Here is a 27,144-nt window from a genome sequence, read left to right as displayed (position 1 = left end):
ATCAAACTCTTAGCTTTTATGTGTGGGATTGGTTGTGAATTAAATTGAAAACATTCTTATTTGTGATGGCTAAAAATGTCAGATGTAATGTAATTGCTGGGTCTTAGGAGGACATAATGATTCACCTCAGTGCACGGAGAAGACGCATATCCTCCTGGGAACCTAGAGAAAGGAATCTTTACATTGAACTTATTTTGTGATTTCCTTCCTCTTTGGCGCTGAAAGAGGCCACCCAAACACATGAGATATCAATGAATGAGATATCAATGAGATATCAATGAATCAAGTCCTGTATTTACTACATCAGGACTTAGGTGGCTCAAATAAATCAAAAGACATAGACCAAAAACAAATGTCCATTACAGAGGACAAAAATGCATAGGTCGGTTCTCAGGAGGATTTTGTATGCACAAAACATTACACTTCTGTGTAGTTGGAGCCAACTATATTTATTATAAGTATTAACTGGTTTGTCTTTTTAGTATATAGAGTCTTGCTATTACATTTTCTTGTGTTTTGCAAGCTACATTCCCCATTTCCCATAGTACTAATCTAGCCATGAAATCCGTCAAATCGTTCACAATTACTAATATCCTACTTTATTTTTGTGTCAGTCATGTATCAAAGTTTTTAATCTGATAACTCACTACACAGCTCTCACTTTCTTTTTTCAGCTACAGATGCCTTGTGCATACCAAGCATGCTACGTTAACTCCCCAGTTTTTTTTTTATGAAATTTGGTGTGGCGCGGGCTCAGCGGCTCAGCACGCAGCAGGACCGGGGAGGGTCACGGGCTGTGTGACACGCCCTGCTCACTCAGAGGCTCATATTGGTGTAGCGGTCTGTCTCTCTGCTCTAGTCTGCAGATAGACAAGCAGGCAGTCTGTCGACTTTACGGAACCGGGCTTTTCTTACCCTGGAGGTATCCTGACGAGCCAGAGCCAGGGGCGGCCGGTGGGAGGAGGCAAAGAGACGGCAGCTGCTGCGCCGCACAGCCTCTTTGACAGCTTCAAGAGGAAGCATCCACCAGCACCGACCGATGTCTACGGTAGGGAACGATTTTCTTCTTCCTTTCACTCATAAGCGACCGCCTTTTCACGGTGAGTGGTTGATAATGATTTAGGGACGCGGTGGTGTGTCGTGGCACGCCGCTGGCCGAGCATCTTATACCCGTTTTGTCGGATGTGGGGTCGGGACTGAGCATCAGCACGCCGGGGCAGAAAACGCTCAGAGGGTCCGTGTGAACAGCCAGCTGCTACATTTCGCTGTGTTTTCGCTTTTTGACCGTGATGTGTTTGAGTGTAGAGGTGGGGGTTGTGTAGGGAAAGAGAGAGCACACTGTTAGCACGAAGCTGTAGCCGCCTCCGAACGTCAGGGCGGCGGGTAGCGGGGCAGAGGGAGCCGCAGTCGGCGTGGAGCATCTGCGGAAAGCCGGCAGCCGATAGCGCCAATTAGACAGGAAGTGGGAATGCTGGGTTTCATATTAAAACAATAAAATAAAAATAAAAAACTATGGCTTTATAGCTAACCACATGTAGGATCCTGTTAAATAATTTCATTTTAATTGTTTATTTGTTGCTTTCTGCGCATTTTATGACATTGTACTGAAGATGATCAGATTTGGCGCAAATATACCATCTGTTACAGGTAAACACTTCTTAACTAAATCTGCCTATTAAGGTTAAAATTTATAGTCAGACCACACCAGCTGATTAGAAACTGAAAAGTGATGGTTTGAAGTTTGGCTTTGTACACTTTGAGTGGCTTCACACTGGCATAAATAGTTTAGATCGACTCTTGAGTTACACTGCTCATTTAAAATAAATAAATTTAAAAAGAAAAGTTATATATAACTTTTCTTTTTAAAATATATACTGTTATTAGCTTCAAATCCCCAAATGTATAGCTATGTGTAGAGCAGAAAGGAAATTGGTGCCTGAGTTTCTTAAATTTATAGTGTACATATGATTTATTTGCTCTACTTTTTGCGCATTATTGGTCTAATTTTTGTTTTCCTTTAGCTTTTTTGTAGTACCTCACAGTACTATCTGTCTATCTAATTAATTTGTGGTTACTTGGCTTCTTGATGCCAAGTAATGAATCCTGAACTCTGAAATTTGACTTTCAGGCAAAAAATATCCAATAGTCTCTGTTTCCAGCTTGTCAGATGTTAAGATCCTTGTTAAATAAAAACATTTATAGTTCTGGAGTGTTTGATCATCACCTTGACATGCCTTTCAGTCCCTTTCTTTGTTTGCTTAATTTAACTTTAGTTATTTGGGTTTTGGCTTTTAAATTATTATATTATTTGGACTAAAACTCAATTTTTAAAATGTTATTTTAGTTTGCAGAAGTGTGCTTAATGTTAATTTAATAATTTTAGGTTATTTTCAGTTTACTATAATAATCTTGGGATTCATTGATTGATTAAAAACAAATAATGTTGGTACCCTACCATTTTTTTTTTTTCCTGTTACTTATTTTTACTTTGAAATCTTACACCGGAAGTAAGTGCTTGTGGAGCTCGGTGTCTTGACGCAGTTGAAGTGGAGAGCGTTTGCTTGATTTGAGATGATGTAAATTCCGTTAAATTGCTTTCTAACTGTCGCAGTGGTGTGTGTGTGTGTGTGTGTGTGTGTGTGTGTGTGTGTGTGTGTGTGTGTGTGTGTGTGTGTGTGTGTGTGTGTGTGTGTGTGTGTGTGTGTGTGTGTGTGTGTTAGCTTTGGGTACAGGTAAGAGACCCGGTGATGGTCACGTGTTTGTGTGGTGTGCCATGTGGAAGCGACCCGCTTCAGTCCCCTCCTGTCTGCTCAGGGGTCTGACTGGGATCACTCTCCACCATGCGTCAGTCGGTGGTGACCAGCTTGTGTTCAGGGCCTTGCTTTCTATTATTATTATTATTATTATTATTATTATCATCATTTTCCGATTTTTCTGGAGCCACTTGAGCGCACATCAGAGCCCCGTGAAACTAAATAAACTGAGTACAGATTCCCTTACAGATGTGATTTTTCTGCTTTCAGGCTGGAGTACATGAGGTTTGTGAATTTAACTGTCATCGCCATAGAGAGTTAAAGGGGCAGTTCACCCTGCAATAAACAAAAAGTATAATTATATAAAAGATATTTGACCATTTGTCCCCAAACCTTTATTGATATCAGCCTTCTCTTAACTATTATTACACTAAATGGCACTCAGTGTGTGGTATTTAACGCTCACACGTCATTTGTGCAATTGAAAATCTCTCTAACAGCGTCTCTTTCCAGAACTCATCACCAAGTTACTCAGAAAAAACAGCAAAGCTTGTTGTTGCAGTTTCAAGTAGGAACAATTTTCTTTTTAATAAACTACACCCAGTAAATATGTCACCCTATAGCTATCTGCCATTGACTAGAGGCTCAGTCTGACCAAGGTAAACATTAGTTCAGCTGTTAAGTCAGCCAGATGCAAGTTTCTGCTGGTTGGTGGAAGAAAATAGTTCCCACCTGAAAGTGCTCACAACCAATTTTTTTTTTTTTTTGTTTGTTTGTTTGTTTTCTTGGTAACTGTATCAGGATTTCCAGTGAAACACATCGCTGCTGAGTTTCTCCAGTGCATCTGTTTTTGCACTTTGAGCACTTCATGGAAAATCTAATGAAGAGGTGGGCCATCTTTAGCTGTAGTCATTATGATTTTACGTTTTCCATTTACTCTTTTAAAGTTGGTTTTCAGCTTTTGTTGTAAATATAGTTTAGTTTCAGCAGGTTTCTAGAACAGTGGATTTGCTTGTTTTACTTTAGTTTTGATTAATTTCACTGGTAGTTTGTAGGGGTGGGCGATATAAACGATATACGATAGAAACGATATAAATTTGGCCAACGATAGAGCGGTATAGTCAAAATCTCTATCGCGATAGCGCATGTTGATGATGTCATCAAGCGGCACCTGTTTTGGTCGAAAGCATGCAGTGGCTACAACCATTATCATCTGCAAATTATGCCGACAGTCATAGCAAAGAGATGAAGCACTTTTGAAATATGGGGAAAGCCAAAAACTGCGCTTCCTCCACTTCCGCAACATTGATTCAATAATGTTGAATTCTCTCGCAGCTGCTCTATTCCCATGTTGTTGCAGTATATTAATAACTAACCTCGTATTGTGGATGGATTATCTCAGTTGTTCTCCTGACTGACGTTTGCCCCGTGTATAGCATCCTGCTATGCGATTGCATTTGTCCCTGACCACCAGAATCCCTCATGTTAACTTTTATCGAGTGGGGAAAAAAAGTTGGCGTTCATCCTCCAGCTTCACTGTGCTAATGTTATGCTAACATAGCTGTGTCGCTAGCAATCACGTAGCACAACATTATATACCAGGTAGTCCAACTTCAGTAACCCTGCAAACGCCACTGCTGTTCAGTTTTCTGTCTTCATTTATTTTGGAAGTGGTAGCAGAGCAGTACGTTTTAATTAGTTTCAAAAATCTCTCAGTCAGAACATGGTATGAAATGTTTAGGTGTAAACTAGCAAGCTAACTTCCTGTTAACTTCTAACTCGGTTAAATTTAATAACTAACTGCCTGGATGTTAAACTTAATTGTTACACCTGGTAAAGCGGCAACGCTGATGATTTTATTAAAGATTAAGGAATTTAGACCGTTTTTAACTCTTAGTGTTCGTTTGACTTTGGGACCTGAAGGGGGACGGAGTTTTGGACCCAGATTACTCCGCAAAGCTCCTCACTACGGCAGCCGTAATGCTCTGACAATCCATCAAGCAGTGCAGCTTACCAAAGTTGTACTAAAACATTTTTTTTTTTTTTTTTTTTTTTTAACAGATTTCTGCACGCCAAAATCGGTTCGAGGTCAGTAAGCACAACCAGAATTTATACATAAGGCACACTCTCGATTTTTGAGAAAATGAAATGATTTTAAGTGTGCCTTATAGTGTGGAAAATACGTTATACAGAAGAAAAGAATATATCGCGATATATATTGTTACCGCACGTGCTTCAAATTATATCGCGATATGAATTTAATTTTCGCCCAGCCCTAGTAGTTTGACAGCAAAGGTAGTTGACTTGCTTTAAACTTTCCCTTATTTCTTTAGATGTTACAACCTCACACTCAGACCAGTTGTACCACATATATTTGACTCTGCCACCATCTGAAAACAGACGCTCTCTGCAGGTATGCAGACGGTCAGTAGCTGCCCACAGGCTTCCCGTGTGCTAACACCTCTGAACCATAAATTCCCCATCGTGCGCTTGTTAAAGGAGCTTTATCTGTCCATCAGGCTGCTTACTGTGTGTGAGTCAGAGAAAGGCACATAAACAGCTAAGACGGTACTAAATCATGACATCTGCCTAGCTCTTTCTTTTAACTACTTACTTATTTTTATGTGACTCACTTGCCTCTCCCTCGCTGTTCAGTATCCACTCCCCACACAATTCCCCACCCCAAGTCTTTCCATGACTGGTCAAACAAAAAGTTGAAGATGGGAGATAAAAATCAGATATATCGGATATAAACACCCTCCTGTTTGTCCTCGTTGATCATATGCAAAGCAGATTATAATACTGATTTCATGCATCATGAGAAAACCAGTTAAAATCATTCATTTTTGGGTTGAGGGGGGCTGTCCCCTCTCTGAGTCTTGCATCTCCTCATGGGAGTGTGTTTTATTTCGTATCTTATCATAACTTTCTGGCGTAAGGGACGACATGAGAAGCTTCTTGCACTGATTTCTAAATTGGGATCACAAAATGAGTTCTAATTATCTTCAAGGGATGGCCTATATTTGGCTCTCAGATAAGTGTTAGCTGAGTGTGCACACCGTGCCCAGGAGTGTGTGTGCGTTTAGACAGTGTTTATGACTGCAGAAAGGTAGGGCCCGCTGCCTTCCTGCATTTGCAGTCCAGTTTGATATCACATGTATGTTTTCTTTCAGCACATACTTTAAATGATCTTGATGCATTTCGTAACACAAAAAAAGAAAGTCCCTCATTTAGCTTCCGGATTGCTTCATGTGTTCTTGCAAACTTCTTTCTCAACAGCTGCTTTACACTTGCACTTCTTTTCTGCCCTCCTTTCTCAGGTATCTAATAAATCTTTAAATGCTCCGGAGATGTGTTTCTGCTCTTTCCAAAACACCTCCTCCGTGCATGTGCATACCACAGAGTAGTGGTATATGGCACACTAAGCCTACATGCATGCTGGAAGATGATTCTTTTGCTTTCTCTGCAGTTTTAAGAGGGCTTTGATATAAAGTTGTGGTCTGAGGTGAGGGGATTGCTTTTCCTCTTTGGCAGATAAGCGGGTCCCCCACGGCCCTAAATCTCTTTATATTGTTAGTGTCGTCAGTCAGCCTGGTGAGAGAGAGCCATATTGAACATTTGATCCTGCTTAACCATTGTAACCTGCAACATATCATGCATTCACCTCTGGATATTGTGAAGTGTACCAGTTAAAGTGTGTAGGTTAATTTGTTCCAGGGGAACACTCAAGACCTTTAAATGAAGGAAGGGGTGTTCTTTCACATGGAATCAGACTCGGACACTGATCTCACATCTAACTAGGAGATGAACTGTACAGAAAATGCTCAGTTTGGTTTTGTCACGGGTGCTGCATGGGTAAAGCATGCAGGAGGCAGCACAAAGGGAGATCGACCATTAGGGTTAGGGATAGTTAGCTGTACTCTTGGTCATCGCACAGACTTTGCTCTTTGGGAGCTGGAGGGCTAAAGGTTGTTTAATGGTAAATGGCCTGTATTTGTATAGCGCTTTACTTTACGTTTAATGCTCAATGAGACCGCACTGGAAATTTGCCTTCTTTGTTGCAGCGCTGCCATGTGATGCCCACAAAAGCTTGTGTGCAACTGAGCCATAGCAAAAAGCTACACTATGCTTTATGTCTCAGGAATGACAACTGCCTGGTTATGCATGAAAGTTCTTATGATTAATTTTCAGGGAAACAGAGCTGCATCAACTCAATTTCACTGCGCTTTCTTTAGAGGTCTTCTGAAAAGGGGAACACAGCTTAGGAGAGGTCAGTTAATTGGTCGCGGAGCCATAAATGTCCACACAGTGAAACATTTTGTGCCAATCTATCACCTAGACTGTGAGACTCCTTGGGGTAAACAGGGAATTTAGCATTTGCTGGTGGCATTAAATAATACATTTTAAAAAAGAATTGTCACTTTGTGGCAGTTCATTCTAATTAGAACAAAAGGGACTGCCCTGAAATGAGTGTTTAAAAAAGCTAACAGGAAATAAAAGCTCATCCTGTTGGTGGGTGTGCCGTTTATCTCTGTCTATCTGCATTCATTCATATCCTCTGACCCATCTGACATCTTCATTTCATGGCAACAACAACAACAGCAGCAGCTTCATAAACACATAAGAGGCTTCATCTTTGTGATGATTTGAATATGTGGAAAACTACAGATTGCACGCCTTAGATTATTTGTGCCGCCTTTTCATCACAGTAGGGTTCAGAATCATGCAGTCATACCAGCTAAGCCAGTGAAGGAACTGGTGAGGAGCTAAAATGCTTTTGGCTATCAAATGATAAATGCTGCAAAGGAACACTAAAAGAAGCCAAAATCCACCCATCTCAAACTGTATCTCACAGGCCAGCAGCAGCCCTCGGCAATGTACTGCGCAGCCTGTGAATGAATGAAGAAAAACTATTTTGTGTTTAATTGAGTCAAAGTTCAGTTCACAATAAAATACATCAATGCAGTATTGTAGGCATTAGTGTATATAGGGCAAACGGCATCAGGGAGGGCCGGCCATGTACTGCTACCAGTTAGAGAAACAGAAGAGCTCCAAGACGAGGGTAAAACACAAACTATGGGACAGTTCAGTCCCATAGTCCCATCCTGCCCACAGGAGAAGGGCATGAAAGCTGAAGGCTCTGCCTCCCATTCTACTTTCAGAAACTCAAGAAACCAAAAGTAAGCCTGCAGCCCAGGAGCAAAATGCTCTGTTGGGGTCATTTGTATCTGCATGATGGGGAAATGAGGGCCAAGTCACACTGGGCTTCCTAGTACTGTGTGTCAGGTTAGGAGTAGGGCAGCAACAAATGAATATTTATGTATTCAACTAATCAGCCAATTTTTCTTTGATTAGTCAGTGATTATTTCAGTAACTCTTAATCTCTGCTTCCTGTGCTTGTATATTGGTTGTATATCATGTCTCAGATGGTGTCATGTTCAAAACCAATTAAATATATATATATATATATATATATATATATATATATATATATGGTCCAACCCGTAGATTAACTACCTAATGTTAGGTTGAAGAGGTTTACCATTCAAAATAAACCTCAATATTAATGTGAGGGGAAAAAACAAACTAGCTGTTGTGCTGTTCGCGCTGTTCTTCTTCATTAGTATTGACTGCAGTCTTGGCAGATGATAGAGGCAATTGTGCCCCCTAGCTTCCTTACATAAACACATTTGCGTGGTTTTAGAATATGACGCGTCAACAATGTGTTGATGACATCGACGAATCGTTGCAGCCCTAGTTACGAGTGTAACCGCCTTTCCGCAGCTTGTCATGGTCTCCAAAACAAGTTCATGTTTATTAATCAAAGTACTGTTTTGGAGAATTACTTTGTTTTGCAGGCGCATTAGTTTTTTGGTTTTTTTTTTTTTTTTTTTTTTTTTTTTTTTTGTTTTTTTTTTTTTTTTTTTTTTTTTTTTTTTTGCTTGCATAATGTCATCAAAACATCTGAATCCCTGGCAACAAACACCGAAAAGTTCCCTTTAAAGATGCCAAAAGACTAAAAGTAGCACACCCCTGTGACAGGCTTAATGAAGAAGAGGTCTCCCTGGTTTGCCCTTTGTAATAGGAATACCTGAACACGTCTGAATCAGTGTTTGGTGCTTTAAGGCTGTGGATGGTGAGGATAAATGTCATTTAATTACAGTAACGCGTTACACCCAACACTGGTCCTCAGATTAGCCTCGTACTGAAAAAGAGATGTAGGACCAAACGGGTGGAATCCTTATGTTACTAATTCTCTGTATTTTATTTTAGGTGAACTTCCTGTATGACAGTAGTTTCTTTTATTGTGTAAATGGGGGAAAATCTTGAAAATATTAAGATTTCCACACATCTTCAAGTGTTTTCTATCAGTGTATTTTTCAGACCATATCAGGTTGAAAAATCAGATTTTACTAGTAAAGGTTTAAACATGCAATACCACCACTCCCCCCCCCCCCCCTCTTTTTTTTTTTTCTTTTTAAATTGAAGGTTTGAGCAGATGTTGTAAATTAGCATATGTCACCTTGCTACTCGCTCTCCATCTGTGGTTCCTGTGAGCCTCCATGCTGTTAATAACCAGAGGGGAATATCGAAGCGTCGGTGTGACATTGATCCCCACAGGGACATGGGTGCTCTGATGACCGCTTGTCACTGGAGGGTGATATCCACTGGAGGATTTAGAGGCTTTTTCTGTCTGTGTTGATTAATGTTGTCAATGACCAACCACAGCACAGGGGAGTATTTCTGAGCATAAGACCACTCTGAGGTTACGTCTGAATTAAATTCGGGAGATTTAAACCGGGAGCTCCCATTCGTACTCGCTTCAGAGTCATAACAAAGTCACAGCGGAGCATGCAAGCAGATTTCACATCAGGATTTCTTGTGTGTAGATGGACAGATGTGTGTTGTGTATTACAAACAACTGTAGAACGTGCCAGAAAATGATTTTCTTCAGGGAAATCCAATTCTAGGTAGCACTTCTGGTTTGGTTGTAGTTATTAGGCAGTTCTTCACAGTGTATTGATGCCAATTAAATGGTGTAAATAAATGTAGGCGAGACCAGATTAGTCTTCACTTTAATCTTGTTTTATCAGTTGGCCTATTTGAACATGTTTGGTGATGGCTTGCCTCTTTCAGACTCAAGTCTTTACTTGCTCAAAGTTCAAGTTTGTGTTGCAGTGTTACTTTCTCAGTAGCATTAATCCATTGTTGCGAGCGTGACAGCTTCTCCAGAAACACGATCCTACGAGTGAAGCGGGGGTTTCACAGTTTCACTGAATGCCGCTTCACACATGGCTACAAGCATGTTATGGCCTCAGGGATGTAATTTGGGTTTCCTGCATGTCCTAACTTTAATGTATGACCTGTGACTGTTTAAGAAGCGATTCATCGTTTGAGTAATTGAGCAAGAATTTAAAAAAAAAAACAACCCCAAAAACAAAGTGAGTCATGATCTGATAAAACTTCCTGAGAAAAGACAAACACCCAAACCACCGTACAATGTCTGAACATAATTTGAGTCTTTGGCCTGTGTTGCATAATAGGTTGGACATTATCCTAGTGGGTGTGTGTTCAAAACACAATTCAGCAAACACAAAGGCTTACAACAATCACCACATGCAATATATTCCCACACTCCAGGTTTCAAAGAAACTTGATGTAAGAAAGGTTGGATATCAAAGGGAACTGTGTCTTTACTTCCTTTAATGTGACAGGGTTTCCTTTGAAACAGGCTGAATAAAGCGCTTCTAACCTCCGAACCAACAGGGTGAGGGTTTTGAAGAGTTGCTTAACTTCATAAGAACGGAGGTACTTGGTCTTTTGCTTTATGCCTTGCCTCCACAGCATCAAGCCATGAGATGTGTGTTATAATCATATTTTCTGGATTTAAACTCAGTTTTATTTTGAAGGGCTCCGACAGTATGTGAGTTATACTGAAAATATAATGTAATGTTTTCAGTCATTGTTGACATTTTAAACATTTTGAGTGAGGTTGTTTTTTTGTTTTGTTTTTTTAATCAGACTGTAATATCTATGATAGGATTTGTAGACTCCTTTGTTCATTGTTGTGCACATGGTTTGAAAAGCATTGGGTGTCTATTGATGTTATCTTCCAATCAGACCCGTAGCTCTGGTTTTATATCATTCTAAACAGTTTTTTTTTTTAGTTTAGTTTTGTTTTTGCTTTGAACTGTTTGTTTGATGGGGGCTTCTTGAAGCTGTTAGCCTTGATTCATTTAGCAGTTAGTGCTAATAAAAGAGGTTTAATCTGTTTCTATTGCAAATCTAGAGAAAATGAATTTATTATATAAATCTGCAGTATTTAAGAAATGCCTAAATTGCATTGATCCGTTCATCCAGTTTGTTGCATGATAATCTTCCGAGCCTAAATGTGTCTTCCACGTGCCCTACGAAGATGGTAAAATTAGACTTTTTTTATGAACTTCTAGTGTTTAAAGTTGCTGTTGTGCTTACTTGTTAAATATAACTTCAACAATGCTATACCCCAAATGGTTTCCTCATTTTAATCTTAAACTCTTACATTGTCTTGATTTGTATTGCCTGTCAAACAAGTACATCCTCATTCACGTCCCAAGTCTAGCAAGATTTTCCACTGAATGATGTAACAGCTGGCTGATTGACTGGACTGACAGACTGCTCATGCTGAGGCATTCAGTTTGTTTGGTTGCTTGAGTGTCTTGTACTTTATGACTTAGGGTAGTAAGTTTAACTCCTGGATTTTGTCTTTTTATGGGAGTAAATGGAATAAGCCTTTGGGGCTCATTTGGACTGATGTTTGTCTGGGACCCCATTAGGGCCATTTGTGGCAGGGTGGCCCAACCCAGCTGTCTGCATCTGGGATGTTTTGGATAAATGCCCAGCCCTTTATACAAGGACACATGGCTAGCCGCCAAAGCGACTATCTCAGCACTGCCTTAGTTTTAAATATCGAACAGATTTCACTCACCCAGTGATTAGTCAAAGTTGTTGTCATGCATCCTCCATCTACAGCAGAGCTGATGACGAAGGCTGCCACTCCCTGAGCATTGTAACAACACACATTGTTAAACACTGAGCTGTTTTCAAAGCCTTTTAGCAAATTATTTTTGACCTTTGCGAATGTATTTACCAGCACATTAAAACCATTATATCAAGAAATGACTAGTTGAACAGCTTTGTTAATCCAGTAGTTTGTGTCATTCATCCAGCAAGCTAAGATACGCCTTGATTACTGTGGCTACATCAGCCACAGCTCTCAGTTAAAAAGGAGTTTCTATTAAAAATGGTGGTAGAGCTGAAGTAAATCCAGAAATTTTAGCCTATTATTTGTGAGAATTCCCGACTGTATTCGGAACATACAGTATGAGAAGGAGGATAAACAAGACTGACATCGACCGGGAAACTTCCAACTCAATGCAAAGAAAAGGACGGATGGCGTAGACGATCAATTTACCTTGGAAGTCTTATGTCAGAGCTGGGAGTGAGAGCACTACTGAATCGAGTCCATTCTGATAGTAAAATTTGAAAACCAGGGACAACCAGGACTTGTTTGGCTCCAACTTGGTAAGAATCAATTAATGCATCTCTAAGCAAGCTTTCTGTTTGTTTGGGGTTTTTTTTTTTTTTGCTCTTTTTGTTTTTAGCTTAAAAACGGCTCTGAAATCTATTTAAAAGACTCATTTAGGTAGTCACACAACAGTAGTATAGGTTGCAAGTTTTACATACACTGCCACCCACTTGTCTGACTTGAGGGGGTGTTCCAGATGAATTGGAGTTGTAACATCTGCTTAGTAAGAGATGAAATATTAATGTATTTCTTACAATTTTGTTTTTGGATTTTGCAAAGACCCATTTCCAGATAAAGCCTGAGGCACGCGGTCACAACATGTGATTTAAAAGTCAAAGCTTGATGGATCTGTTGGAACGCTGACTTGTTTAAGTAAGGATTTAACGAGGGTTCAAACGCTGCCTTCTATTACAGGTACTGGAGGCAGTAAAAGTTGGCACGATTATGGCCCTAAATCAGCCCTGTTAGCTGTTTTCTGTTTATACGGGAATGTCTGATCCAGTGGAATCGAGATTTGAGGTTGTGACGTAATAATTTTGTATCAGCTTCATGGTGTGGTGTCATTTTATCCGGCAATGTTTTTCAGCACTTGAGTAAAAAGTGATGCTAAAACCTAGTTGAGGTGTTTTTGTTGTTTTATAATCTGTGAACTGATGCTTGAAGAGGAGTTAAAAAGGAAACTGAAGCCAACAGAATCAGCAGCATGGGAAGTATTTATACAGGTTTTCCAGAATTTTCTTTGCACTCTCAGAGCAGAGGCTTATGCCGACCTTTTGGATAATGCGCTGATGAGTGTCAGAATATCACTGAAAATGCACTTTTTACGTTCTCATCTCAACTTTTCCCCATCAAAACTGGACGGTGTCAGCGATGAGCATGGGGGATAAACTTAATCAAGATATAAAACTGTTGGAAAACAGATATTGGGCCAAATTTAATATGAGCATGATGAGCGACTACTGTTGATTCACCCAAAGAGAAACAGATGTGCAGTATAAGGGTGAAAACAACCTCAAACATTACTAGAGCGCTCATCTTGTTCTATTTTGAGCTAAATTGGCAAAAATGTGCTTCTCTCATATCGTCTTCTGGTTTGGTTTCTGAATAAACACATCAGACGTTGTGTTGCTATATTGACGTGTCAAAATATCAGTGATGTATTAGGAATCAAGGATGGTTTTTGAGATACACAAGTAAATAACATGAATTTTTATGAATGTTACCTCCAGACCAAATTGAATTATAAAGCACATTTAATCTTAAGGCCAACCCATTTTTAGCTGAAGAGAATCTGTCTGAAGTGCGCCACAGTTACCCCTTCATTTTTGGAACATGTATTATTCTGGCAGGAAGGTAGAGCTCTAAGTGGGCCCTCAGAGACCACGTTCATGCTCCAGTCCCAGTAAGAGAGCAGCCTTTCTTCTAATCTTTTTGCCAACAGACGGCCAAAGCCGATTGCATGCTTTCTTTCCCTGAAATCAACACACACTCCAGCGGCAGCAGTGACAATAACCATGTTCTCCTGGCCCAAAGATATTTGCTTTCCATTCACAGAAGTTGACACCAAACACTATGTGTGTTTGTGTGTATGTGCCCTATTATCAAATTTGTCACACCTTTCAGATATTATTACAACTGTGCCGGAATGATCAGAGTGATTGTGACACAAGGAACACCCTCTCTGAAATCAATCGCCAAAGATAAAAAGATTATAACTGTATAGTGGAGAGATCTCGTTGCATTAATGTAACCTAATCTGTCCAGCAGCAGATGAAATAATCTGTGGGTTTTCATACCTCTCATGTTCACAACCATCTGCTTTAATCTGCATATAGAAACGATGGATGGGTGGGTGGAGGTTTTTAGAAGGATGCATAAATGGATGAGGTACTTGGAGAGCTCTTCTGTCATTAATTACAAACCTAGCTGGCATTGACAGAAGGTGATGCTGTAGTGTGTTAAGGACTACATTACGCTGTGTTCACTGTAATCTATCTTTGCTCTGGATAGCTCATTAAATCACTTGGTCACAGATACCGGTTTCCATGCAAGGGAGCTTTGTGTCATTGGTTAAAAGAATGAACCAATCATTAGCCAGTATTGACTACATGACACCATTAAAGCTTCAGTTTGAGACTAATAATATCCACCATGGGGTAATTGTTCTCGTGGCTTGGTCATGTCTTGATGCATGCTCGATCATCCAGGTTAGGAAATCCCAGAAAGTTGATTTTGTTCATCTGGACGTCGCGTATTGAGTGGATGTATAGCATTAACTTTCCTGGACTGTTTGGTCTTGTTTGATGTGAAGAAAACATTTTGCAACAAGGGCTTTTGTTGGCGTATTAAACCTTTTCACTACTGCTGTCTACAGTAGGAGGCGTGTTGTCAGGCAGTAGACCAAATTTGGCAAAAATCTAAAAGAACTTGGTGAAAGCATTTGGGTTGGACCAATCTCTGACTGAGCCACCAACCTTTTGCATGGATAACTGATGGCAGCTTTAAATCCTGCAAGCCTCTTTCCGCATTAGAAATAACAAGCCTGCGGGATAAGCAACAGAGCGGCTATGGCCTGTGCCACTGGTCTGTTTATGCAATTAGGTTTTTGAGACCGCCTCACCCATCATCACAACATGTCTAGATACTGTATTTAAGCTTGACTGGCTATGGAAAGTGAGACTTTGGTCAGCCATTTTGCTAATGGCTCCCTCAAATAGATCATAAAACACTGGCAGGCTCTCTGCAGCCTGAGTTTGCATGGGTGTTTTTTACATTAGCTGAAAGAACTGGATACTCGTAGTGCCAGCAGCTTGCTCAGTGAAATCAAAGAAATATATGGCTGTGTCCTAAATCACTCATTACATAATGAACATGATGTAGTGAGAAGTAAATTGAAATTTTTGTACACTCAAGTGATGGATCGTGCTTTTTGCCCTACCGCTAAAATGCATGATGACACAATGGAGGAACTGAATCAAATTCTTGATGCAAAGTCTGAATTTAAATTCAACAAAAGAGGAGTGACAACTGATTACAGAGTTGGAGGACCAGGAAGGTGAATAAAAATGTCTTGAACTTGCATTCAAGACATCAAGACAAAGGGGTACAAAGGCACTGTTTTGTCTTCCCTGTTTTGATAATAACCCAGTTTTCAGCTGGTCTGGTTGACGGATTGAAGACTGATCCCTGGTTGGGAATCAGTGATTTATGGCTCTGTGCAGTCCATGAATCCATTTACATCCCCGTATTTGCATTAAGGGAAAAATCAACATGATAAACAATTATTCTAATTCTAATTTCAAAGTATAACATTGCAGTTTTGGTATTATAGTGAGTGAGTTGGTGTTGATGGTTCAGGGAGAGGCCTGTTCTCCCCGTGGCCCTCAGACAATGGGACAGGTGATCAGTTTCCTCTCAGTGCATGAAAGCTGAGTTTCTAGGAATCAGAGTAATTGTGGCTTCCATGAAACTCCAGTAGTTTTTCCTTGTCACCTTTTCCACTTTAATCCAGCGATGCTATTTCAGAATAAACATACAATGACACTTTTTTTTTTTTTTTTTTTTTTTCCTCCACTGTAACTGTTTACCATATGGAAAGTTGAATTCAAATGAACATGTGACATGTGAAGCTTTTGGCAGCATGCATATCTTTTTCAGCCTTGAGGGAAGCTGTTTAAAAAGGTGTGGATGACTGAGCCATCTGATGTAAACTCACTGTGTTGCAAATTTTTTTTTAACTATATATTTAAGGATACAAGTTGTGTAGGTCATTTTTCTTTCTTCCAATGCATTGCTTTGATTTATTTCTTAGTGTAACTATTTTCTGATACCAGGTTTAGTCTTACAGAATTATTTATTATTATTTTTAATTAGTTAAATTTGGTTTGGTACACAGGTATAACTTGCATATGCTTCACACACACCACTGCAACTGTCCTCAAGAAAAGCTGGAGGGCAGTTTGTTCCCAAGAGTCGGTAAGAGTTGAAATCATACACAGATTACAGAAGTGGAAAGTTATTTAAACTCTGCTGATTCCAGCCAATAATTGGAGGACAGTGTTTATTACTTGAAAGTGGTGCACGGGTTTCATACCACGTTGAACACACAATACAAGTTCCTGACCTCTTGGCCTGAGAGCTGCACTGCGGGTGCGATTGGCAGCCTGGGTCTAAGCCAGGCGTAAACGGACACCACAGCTCACGGAGGCTCTGTCACTCAGAGACAGCTGGTGTAATTACAGAATCCCTCTGCCATCACATACAATGTCGACAACGCACTGACGCAAGCGTATACACGTGCACACAGAAACATTAGCTCACACACCAGCGCTCCCACGGCCAGATATCTAACGGAGAGCGCTGACCTTTGTGTTGACACTTGCTCATAGTTTAGTGAAAAGGTTGAATTAAAGAGGTGCTGCTTAAATCCTTGAAGCCCATGGCCAATATAATTAATTCTAATTAGATTAGCATTTAGCTGCCTTAGAAAAAAAAAAATGGAGTGGGAGAGAAGACCTGCCGTTTTTATGCGATAATGCAGTCTTGGATAAGGGCCCTTTTTAAAAAAGTGCTGTGCAATTATGTGGGTTTGTGTAAGGGACAAAGTTACTGCCTCATACACCAGAGCGGGGGAGTTGAGCTGCAGTATGCTGGAAAAAGTCTTTAATACTGTAGTGTATAACTTGTCACATTTATAGTGGGTTTATCTGATGTAACATACATTAAGCCACTGCTGGAGCACACTCGTATTCATCATGTAGGCACAATGTCCTTTATGCTGTAGTCATGCTCAAATGGCTAATGCTAGTAGCTCTGTCTTGAAGAACTTGACACTCGATTAGCCATATGTAAGATAAGCAGCCAGACAAAATACTGTAAGAATGAAATATTCTGATCTTTATTTATGATTTCTTTCTTAAGGATATTATTATTGATTTCCGTGCCCTCTATATTGATGGTTATTTACACTTTTATTTATCTTATGTAGTATCTCAAGAAAACAGAACCACATTTTATTACGAAAAGAACAAAAACATATTATTTGGGTGATGTTTTGTTACTGTGTAGTTTCCTCTTCTTTTAACGAGATCCATCAATGTCTATATTATGCAGTGTAACAAACAATTTCACAGTTACAGCTATGTCAGTCTTAGCTAATGTTGTATAAAGGAGTTAATGGTAATGCTAATAGCCTGTATTTGTATTTAATAGCCTCACTATTAGCTCCTAGCCATAGCATATGCTTGGCTTGGCTAACTATTAGCTGTATTTATGCCTAACAATTTAACTGTTACTCATGTTTTATACAGTTTTTATTATAATTTTAACTAGTTGTTGTAATTAAACTCTTCTTTTATGTTTATTGACAGTTCTGTTTATCTATACTATTGGATCATAACTTAAAACTATTAGCTATACATTTTACAAGTGAGTAATGCTAATCCATTAGCTTTAGTTAACTTTTAAGCTCAAACCTATTCAAGTCCACTTAGTACTTTAGCTTGACTATTACAATAGATCTCTCCACATTCTACATTTTTCTGCTACATATGTTTCTCCAATAGCATGTATAAAGTATGATTATAAGCTTGTAATATTAGTGAGATTTTATCTGAGGCTTGTAAATTTAGCTTACTTCACTTATCACTGTAAATTGCAGGCATAATAGCAGTAACTAAAAGACTAAAGGGCTTGCCCAGTAGTCACTATTAACATGCTTTTCTCAAGTGTTACTTTTAGCAGCTAATGTATTTTATTTAATCTTGTGGTCAGGTCATTACCCCACCCTCATCTAGTCTCTCTGGGACAGGGAAAAGAGACTCATTTCCTCTCTTCCGATTGTCATTGAGACAAGAACCAGAAACTGCCTTAAACAGCACGGTGAGCCTAACAAACCAAATTTAGAAATGTGGACTTGTGGGTTAGGAGCTGGGATGACCACTATTGCTTCTGTTGATTCAAGCCTTTGATGGTGATTCCTCTGTCTCTAAATGCAGGATGTATTGACTTTTGTGGTTCTTTTGGATGGTGGATAAAGGTGTATCTCCTGGAGTCCATGGTGGCACAGCACTGTGAAACTGCAGCCAGTAGTGGTTGTATACTTAACAAAGCTTTTCAGGATTCTTTTTGTCACTGCCATCACTGTGCGATAGTGAAAGGGCCTGACTGTTCCTTTGTGCTGCTTGGCACTGACTAATGCTGCTTTAATTATTGGCTGCATTTTGCATCATTTTGCTCTTTCTATTTTTCCCACACTCACTCCCCTCCTCCCGCTGCCAGCTTTTGTCCGGCTATAATGGCTTTAGCCAGTGTGCAGCTGTGCAGCTCGATTTTTGCCTGCGTCTCCAGCTGCATTTAGCTGACCCAGTAATGGAAGGGTTGTGTGGGGAAAGGCCGGAGGCAGAAGGACTGCAGAGCTGTGGCTTAAAACAAGCTTCCTCAGACAAATGGCGTGGATTTCCTGTGGAGAGTGGCTTTTGAGGAACAATACAAAAAATGCCCTCAGTGTGAAGAAAAGGAGACATGAAATAAGGCCGGAGTGCAGCAGCATTAGCTGCAGACAACAGTAAACCTCTGCTGCTGAGTTGTATGCCTTGAGCGTATCCCAGCTCTGTTTTTAAAGTGACCCCCGAGTGACTTTGGATGTGATGTGGTACTTTGTCAAGATGGCATCATAACCTGAGAAGCTTGTCCCTTAAGCTTTCAGGCCTTGTCCTTGCTGCCCAGCACTTCGTCCTTTCAAGTCATAATATAGACTCTAAAAGAAGATGCAGTCTTATTCACCAATGACAACACAACAAGGTCACTGCTGACAGACCTAATCTCTGCTTGTCCTTCATAATCTGTGTGATTGACAAGGACAAGCTGAGGGATTTAAAAGTAAAGTTTAATTCAGTATGACAAAAATAAACCAAGAGAATATGCTGGGTGCCTGAGGAAAAAGAACTATCTATAGACCCTTCATCCATGTTGAGATCCTGAATCTCTAGTGTTACCCAGAAATTTAGGTGATTAAAAAGTTCCGACTGTGCTTATTTATTTCATGTTTTAAATTTTGAGGTTATGCACTTGAAGGTCAGCTCCTTGGACATCTGTTGTATTTAAGTTTCATACTGACTGCATGTCAAACCTGGAGACGGTATAAAAGTTGTAGCCACCGTGATCTCAGTCATTGTGTTTGGCTGCATTTTGGTTGGTGCAACATGATTTTGGACCAGTCTTTGAACATGCTTTTTAACGCTGCAAAATCTGAGATTTTAACATGAGATTCTATGGAGGTTGACTTGGGCAAACCTCCAACCTCTTCCAGTGTGTCAGAAATGTGACCCTTCACCTTAAAAGGTGAGCAAACAGGGCTGGTGGTGGGACAAATTGGATGGAGTTGTAATCACCAGTGATCGACATGAAGGTTTGTGGTCCATGATGAAATCCTAGATGGACACATGCAATTGGCCAGAATGGTGCTCCTACAAAGTAAACTAAACTTAGTAGGGATGCTGGAAGGGGGCCTGAGGTACACGAAGAGATCATCTTGAAGGCGATAGATGCAAAATTTAAATTGTAAATGGGTTTTTTTTTTTTCTTTCAAAATGAGCTGTCCCTGAACTTCATGATCTCACCATATGAGTTCTTGTTAACGTGAGGCGGTGCCTAAACTCCTTTAGATATAGTTTACCTCCCTTTTTGTGTGTGTGTGTGTGTGTGTGTGTGTGTGTGTGTGTGTGTGTGTCATTTTAAAATCAAGTGTCTTTAATTGCTACTAGTTATCTCAATCAACCAAAATTCAATTTATAAACTTTCAGCAAATACTTGGGATGTATGTATTCTATACTTCTTGTAGTCATCCTGTAAATGCATAATTCTGAACTAAAGGCCTGTAAGGAGAATGATGGACAGTTTTGCCCCACTTTCCATGTTGGCTTGTAGAGGGACACCTTCAGCTTAACTGACAGGCATTGAGAGAAGCAGGAGGTGGAGTTGTGTAACCTTGTGTGTTTCACAAGCATTCAGTCTCATGAATTTGATTCATGCATGGCCGTTCCAACACTCTTTCAGCTGCAGGAACATTTCCATTGTCAGGCGTTAATCTGTAGTGACTTTCAGCCCATGTGCTCTTGTCCTCTTGTCCACAGGGAATCTATGTGAAGAACAAGGCTGAAATGTCTGGGGCCTCAGCAGAGGACCTTGACTGTGACCTCTTCTTGTTGTCATCTGTGTGTACAGAGTGGTAGATCTGGAGATACTGCCTTGTCTGAAAGTTGAAGATGGGGAATATCGAATTAAAAATAATGGGACAAAATTGGGATTAAACATAGATGTCAGTAGGAGCCCCGGCGTTTAGTTTCTGGAACACATTTTTTGTTTTTCAAGTGCAGGCATGTAGAAACCCAAACTGAATGCACACACCCATCTTTTTTCCTCGTGTTTGTGTGGAAAGGGAATCTGATTTTAAAATTGCATGCACAGACGGCAGAATGGAGGGAAAGCAAGTAAATACAAGATTGTTTTTGTTATCTGGGCCACGTTTGGCTCAGGAGGATTTGGTTTTTGTCTTTGGGCAGACATGCTGGGAATCTGCAGCACAGGAGAGAGGATGAACGAAGCAAAGAGAAGGAGCGTAGCTTCATCTTGTGTACAATCACAGCTCTGCTGTATCACTGAAGGTGCTGATCAAGCATCAGTCTTGGCTAAATGTTGTGCCTATTGTTGCCAAGTGAAAATTTTACAAGTCAAGTCCTGCGTTTTTATTGGCTGCTACCAAAAAGTTGGATGAGACTGGGCGCGCTGCCACCCTCCCTCTGTGACTGGTTGGTGTGGGGTGGGGATGGGGGGGTGACACCAACCAGAGACAGGTAGCTGTCATCTAGTCTTTAAGAGGCGTGTGATTTATCAATGCTTAGTTGGCGTGGTTGCACACAAATGCTGGCAGTGTGCTGGTGAGCTTTTAGCCCACACATCAACACAGTGCTTTGATCAGATGGACTCATGGCACAACCTCCCTCACTGAGTCACAAACCCAGCATATCTGCGGCCATGTGACTTCTCAGGTTGCATTCAGTTATAGTCGTCTATTGTCTACAGGAAATAAGGGCAAAGTCCAACAGAGTCGGTGTTAGTGTTACAACACAGGTGTCAAATAAAACTAAAAACTGCCATAAAACCCAGTTATGTGATTTATTGCATGTGGAATACGCATAATGTCAGATGGTTAAAGATAAGCTTTAGCATTTAATTTTTTTTTTTTTTTTTTTTTTTTTTTTTTTTATAGCTTTAAACCAAACTTGTTTGCTGGGATTGAAGGTTGCAGCTCACTTTGTCATTACTGAAATCATACCATTCACTTCAATATACCAGCAGTCTTGTACATTTAATATATGTGAGTCTTTTCAGCCTCCAAGGTCCTGGCGTAATGTAATTTCTCATGCACTTGCTCACTTCAAGTGCGTCGCCTGCTTTAGTTTTGTTCTGCATCATCATAACTAAAATTATACATTTGTTAGTTGAGGCCCAACGTTTTTGTCTTCACCTTGAAGCAAACCCAGGCAAACAATGGTCAACCATAGTGATTGTTGAGTCTGTGTTTCCACAGGCCCCGCTAGTTTAGAGACTTATTCCTCATGAAGAACACAAGACAAAACAGAACATCTTCAACCGGTCAATTCCTGTATTGGTTCACCATACACAACACAGGTGAAGCCATAAAAGGGCAGGAAGTTTACCAAACAACAAACAGAATCTTCACAAGGGATGTCTGTGATTAAACACTACAGCCTCCCCCACAACCTCGAGAGGCTGGGGAGGGGGACAAAGAAATGCCTTTGATCCTATAGTTTGAACCAAGACTTTACAAATTTAAGAAACACAATCACAACATTCAACATTTTGTCTTAACAGTGATGCATGTGGAAGCCTGTGTTTATATTCAGACACTGATTGTCACTAATGCCTTCCCTGTTTTAGGTTTGGTTTTCCGAGATCAAAGCGGTGACATATAAATAACTGCAGCTGGGAATAATAGTCTAATTTTGATTCTAGCAATCCTCACTGTAATTGGTTTACAATCATAAAAAGCTATTTATATTATGCGATATATTTGCATGTCCTCAGTTACGTATTATATATCCAAATCTGAACACAGCAGAGCAGTAGAGTAACATGAAAGCATTCTTCCCTACTTTGTTTCTAAACTAAGTTTGGTTTTAATTTGGATGCATGGATAAAAGGAGTTTTGGGAATTTTTAGCAGACAGTTTGAATGTTTAGTCTGAAGTGCTTCAGCAGAAGGCAGATGGAATTTGTTTTAGGTTCTTGAAGATGCTTTTCCTGTCATCCAAAAGGCTGCTTCAGTTCCAACTGTTGAAGGAGACTCGGATATTTAACCTCTAATAGGGTTGTCACCTTGTAGATGGTCCTGAGAGTCACTGACCAACTCTCCCGTGTCATGGGAGTCATTAAGCACATGAGTCAAGGTATAAGTGGAGGTTGAATCACCTGAGAATAGATCTCTAGACTGCATCATAGCCTCTGTTCACTGATAGTCCCTTCAAGACAGATACAGAGTCCAAACTGATATTTTCTTTTTCTTTTTTTCCTCTATCAAACTGAATTTGAATGAGTTGAACCTTAGTAGAATAATTTAAACTTTGATGTTTGTTTGTTTTTGTTTTTTTTAAACTAGTTTGCTTCTAAAATGGCTCATCTGTTAATCAAATATTAAGCTGCTTTTTCATGTCAGTGGTATTCAAAGAGTCCATCTATGACCAAATTATATTGTTTACTATATTTTGTACAGGTAAAAATAATTTCTGATTTGTTGCTTTTTGCATTTATGAATAAATTATAAAGGTTATTGTGGTTAGCATGGATCAGTTGCTGCTTAAAATCTTGCTGAACCCTTGCTGGTGGACCTGACACACTCATACCCATTGGTACCCACGCGTACACATGCAGCTGATGTCACACTGCCCCGAGCATCACCCTCCCTCCCCCTCATGGTATAAATATTCATAAAGTTTGCAGACTAGTTACATACTTCTTCTCTGAAGGTCAAAACAGAGACGTGCCACCACTGATGCATATTTTTCAGTTTATTGAAATGCTTGTTTTCATTTCCAGATACATGAGACTAAATCTGTCAAAGCCTGGACATTTATGCGTAACTGTGCACTTGTTGCATTAGTGCGATTCACAGTTCATATTTAGCTTCTTGCTGCATGCTTCATTGCTTAAACTGACACCAGCTTTAGAGACACTGATACAGTATTTAAAGTTTGAGGTTGCCTATCCTCGTTCTTATCCTCCCGCTCGCTCTGCAGGACTTGTGTGAAGGCCGGGACCTCGACGGGTTAGGAGAGCAAGCAACAGACGCACAAACCAGACTGACAGACATCTGCGGTGGCGCAACGGGTAGCAGCATGGCGTCCGTAGTGGAATACTACGCTGGCAAGAATGTGCTGATCACGGGAGCCACGGGCTTCATGGGAAAAGTGCTGGTGGAGAAGCTGCTGAGGTCCTGCCCTGAGGTCAAAGCCCTTTACATCCTGGTCAGACCCAAAGCTGGGCAGTCCATGCAGCAGAGGGTCAGCGACATGATGAAGTGCAAGGTACGAGCTACAAGTGCATAATGTTCTGACCGAATGGGCACATATGATCTGATCTTTTACCACACATAGTATAGTAGAACTTTGGAAAGCTTTGCCACGGTTCACTGTATGTATGTTTGACAAGTTCAGTAAATAACATGCTTAAAAGGTGTAGGATGAGAACTAAACAAAAGGCTAAATCAATTTTATATTTGTAATTATTTTAAAGTACGAATGAAAATACATGCGCACACTGTGTTTTGTTTTTGTTTTTTGTGGAGATATTTGGCAACTCTGTTGCTCTTGGAGAACCCGGCACATTTCTTCTGTGGATTTATTCTCTCTTCATGTCGTCTGTCTCTTCATATCATCTCAAATTGAATCCATGATTTTTATTCTTATGATCATGCTCTCTTCCAGGATAACAAGGATGGGATGCTATTTGGTATAGTGTGATTTCTCTCCAATAGAGTTTGGGGATAAATACAATATTCAGGGTCTTTCCTACATAAGGAAAGATATTGTCTTGCTCTAAAGGAACAGCACATGAGTTGTTTACGCAAATATGAAATGCATTTTCTCTTCCTCCAATTCTTATCCCTGATATTCCTGCATTTGCTCTCACAGCTATGGCCAGAGGTTCTATTGCTAACACAAAGAGAATTGGTGACAGAGGGCAGCCCTGCCTGGTTGATCGCTGTAAATTAAAGGGTTTTGATACGTTATTATTAGTTAAAACTTGTGCTGTTGGATGTGTATACAATAATCGGATCCATTTCAGGAATGTTTCACCTAGTCCATATCTGGGGAGCACTTGTAAGAGATAATTCCATTCTATTCTATCGAAGGCTTTGCACGCATCTAGTGATAGCAGCGCAGTGTCCTCCCTATTGTTTTTCTCATAAAGTACATTGAGGACACGTCTTATATTATGATAGCCTTGTCTCGTTTTAACAAAACCTTGTTGATCGTCTGTTATCAAATTAGGCACATATTTATCTAGTCTCCTAGAGAGTGCTTTACACAAAATCTTCCTATCACATCCCATAAGACTAATTCCCCTTAAAAGGTGTAGGATGAGAACTAAACAAAAGGCTAAATCAATTTTATATTTGTATTTATTTTAAAGTACGATTGAAAATACATGGGCACACTGTTTTGTTTTTTTTGTTTTGTTTTTTGTGGAGATATTTGGCAACTCTGTTGCTCTTGGAGAACCCGGCACATTTCTTCTGTGGATTTATTCTCTCTTAATGTCGTCTGTCTCTTCATATCATCTCAAATTGAATCCATGATGTAGAGATTAGGGCCCTATCGGCGGCCAAACCATCTGTTGTGGGACTTCTTGTTTTTCCTGTGACTAAAGATAGAAAAAAGCCCATTAAATTCAAATGTTTTTATTAAGCACCAATTTTAAGCCGTAGTTGTCTCCGGGCAGTTTAAGGTAAAGATTATAGAGAAAAACCTTATGATCCACTGATCTGTTATGAGCAGAAACACCTTGTATTGCTGATATTTCAATACACTGGACATATTTTTTTTTTGAACCCATGCATTTCTTTGAAGGCTTTAAAGGCTTTAAAATGAATGAAATTGATGAGGAAAGGCAGCAGTCACTTTTTAAAAGTTCTTCTGTGAAGCCATTAATTAAACCATGTGGCATTTAGTGTATATACACATTTGACACCGCTTATTCATATTGCCAGCTGTAAGCATGTTTGCAGAGCGATAGAAATTTGCCTTTGAATCATAACACCAGCTTGTGTTGCCATGGCGAAATAAGCTTAACGACATGAGAAATCCAGCCCCTGGTCTCCAGAGTCCAGTAGTTCATCTGTGAGCTTCAGAAGAGGCACCGAGAGAATATATGGGGTCCGATCAAAAATACCAAAACGCTAATGAAATGGACGTTATTTAATTGGAAGTACAGACGGCTTAAAGGGGAAACAAGAGAATAGTTAATCTATAAGAGGATCTGGAGGTTTGGTATTACTGAGATAGGTTGGAGTCTTGTTTATCCTCTGGTTTAAAAAAACATTTTTATTCTTATGATCATGCTCTCTTCCAGGATAACAAGGATGGGATGCTGTTTGGTATAGTGAGATTTCTCTCCAATAGAGTTTGGGGATAAATACAATATTCAGGGTCTTTCCTACATAAGGAAAGATATTGTCTTGCTCTAAAGGAACAGCACATGAGTTGTTTACGCAAATATGAAATGCATTTTCTCTTCCTCCAATTCTTATCCCTGATATTCCTGCATTTGCTCTCACAGCTATGGCCAGAGGTTCTATTGCTAACACAAAGAGAACTGGTGACAGAGGGCAGCCCTGCCTGGTTGATCGCTGTAAATTAAAGGGTTTTGATACGTTATTATTAGTTAAAACTTGTGCTGTTGGATGTGTATACAATAATCGGATCCATTTCAGGAATGTTTCACCTAGTCCATATCTGGGGAGCACTTGTAAGAGATAATTCCATTCTATTCTATCGAAGGCTTTGCACGCATCTAGTGATAGCAGCGCAGTGTCCTCCCTATTGTTTTTCTCATAAAGTACATTGAGGACACGTCTTATATTATGATAGCCTTGTCTCGTTTTAACAAAACCTTTGTTGATCGTCTGTTATCAAATTAGGCACATATTTATCTAGTCTCCTAGAGAGTGCTTTACACAAAATCTTTGTATCACATCCCATAAGACTAATTCCCCTATAAGACGAGCATTCAGTCGGAGGCTTATTTGGCTTCAATAAAAGGGTTATTGTAGCTAATCTCAGTGAGTCTGGGAGTATTCTGGACTTATATGACTCCTCATACATGTTAAGAAGTGGCTGCATTAATTTATTTTTAAATGTTTTATAGAATTCCATTGGAAGTCCATCAGGGCCAGGCGTTTTACCGCTATTCAGGTCGTCTATGGCTTCTGACAGGTCTTTTATTGTTAAAGGACTATCAAGGGCTGTTTTATCTTCTTCTGAGAGGGTTTGAAATTTTAACTGATCAAGAAATGCATCTTGTGTTTCTCTGTTTCCTGTATGTTCAGATTGGTATAAAGATTGATAAAACTCTCTGAAAATTTCGTTTATTTCTAAAGGGTCTGTTGTTATAATACCCGATTTGGACTTTATGTGGGTGATGGCTTTTTCTGCTTGCATCTTTTTTTTATCCTCCAGGCCAATAATTTTCCTGCCTTCTCTCCTTGGTCATAAAATAATTGTTTGGTCCACATTAAACTTTTTGC

The 27,144-nt window shown here is 39.9% G+C and overlaps 1 protein-coding gene and 1 long non-coding RNA gene across 6 annotated transcripts in view; one reads left to right on the top strand and one right to left on the bottom strand.

The window, feature by feature from the left end:
- Positions 1–780: 780 nt before the first annotated feature.
- The window catches only part of si:dkey-97m3.1 (fatty acyl-CoA reductase 1), a 61,365-nt gene continuing 35,001 nt past the window's right edge, over positions 781–27,144 (top strand). The window contains exons 1-2 of one of the 5 annotated variants that reach the window (XM_040035508.1): positions 781–1,048; positions 23,636–23,923. In XM_040035508.1, the coding sequence (XP_039891442.1) occupies positions 1,040–1,048; positions 23,636–23,923 (297 nt within the window). In that variant the 5' untranslated portion in view covers positions 781–1,039. Of the gene's footprint in view, positions 1,101–10,618; positions 12,318–17,956; positions 18,202–23,635; positions 23,924–27,144 lie in introns of those variants that run through there. The other 4 variants (XM_040035504.1, XM_040035505.1, XM_040035507.1 and 1 more) reach the window with 4 other exon arrangements.
- On the bottom strand, positions 11,130–26,863 carry LOC120735823. The gene is made up of 3 exons (XR_005696355.1): positions 26,622–26,863; positions 19,128–19,129; positions 11,130–11,139 (listed from the first exon to the last, which is right to left on the bottom strand). It is a non-coding gene; the product is annotated as an uncharacterized LOC120735823 (long non-coding RNA).

The sequence above is a fragment of the Simochromis diagramma genome, unplaced genomic scaffold (assembly GCF_900408965.1).
Source record: "Simochromis diagramma unplaced genomic scaffold, fSimDia1.1 OVJJ01000816.1, whole genome shotgun sequence".
In the NCBI taxonomy this organism is placed as follows: domain Eukaryota; kingdom Metazoa; phylum Chordata; class Actinopteri; order Cichliformes; family Cichlidae; genus Simochromis; species Simochromis diagramma.
Note: the sequence above shows the minus strand (reverse complement) of the source record. Positions and strands in the feature narration are given on the sequence as shown.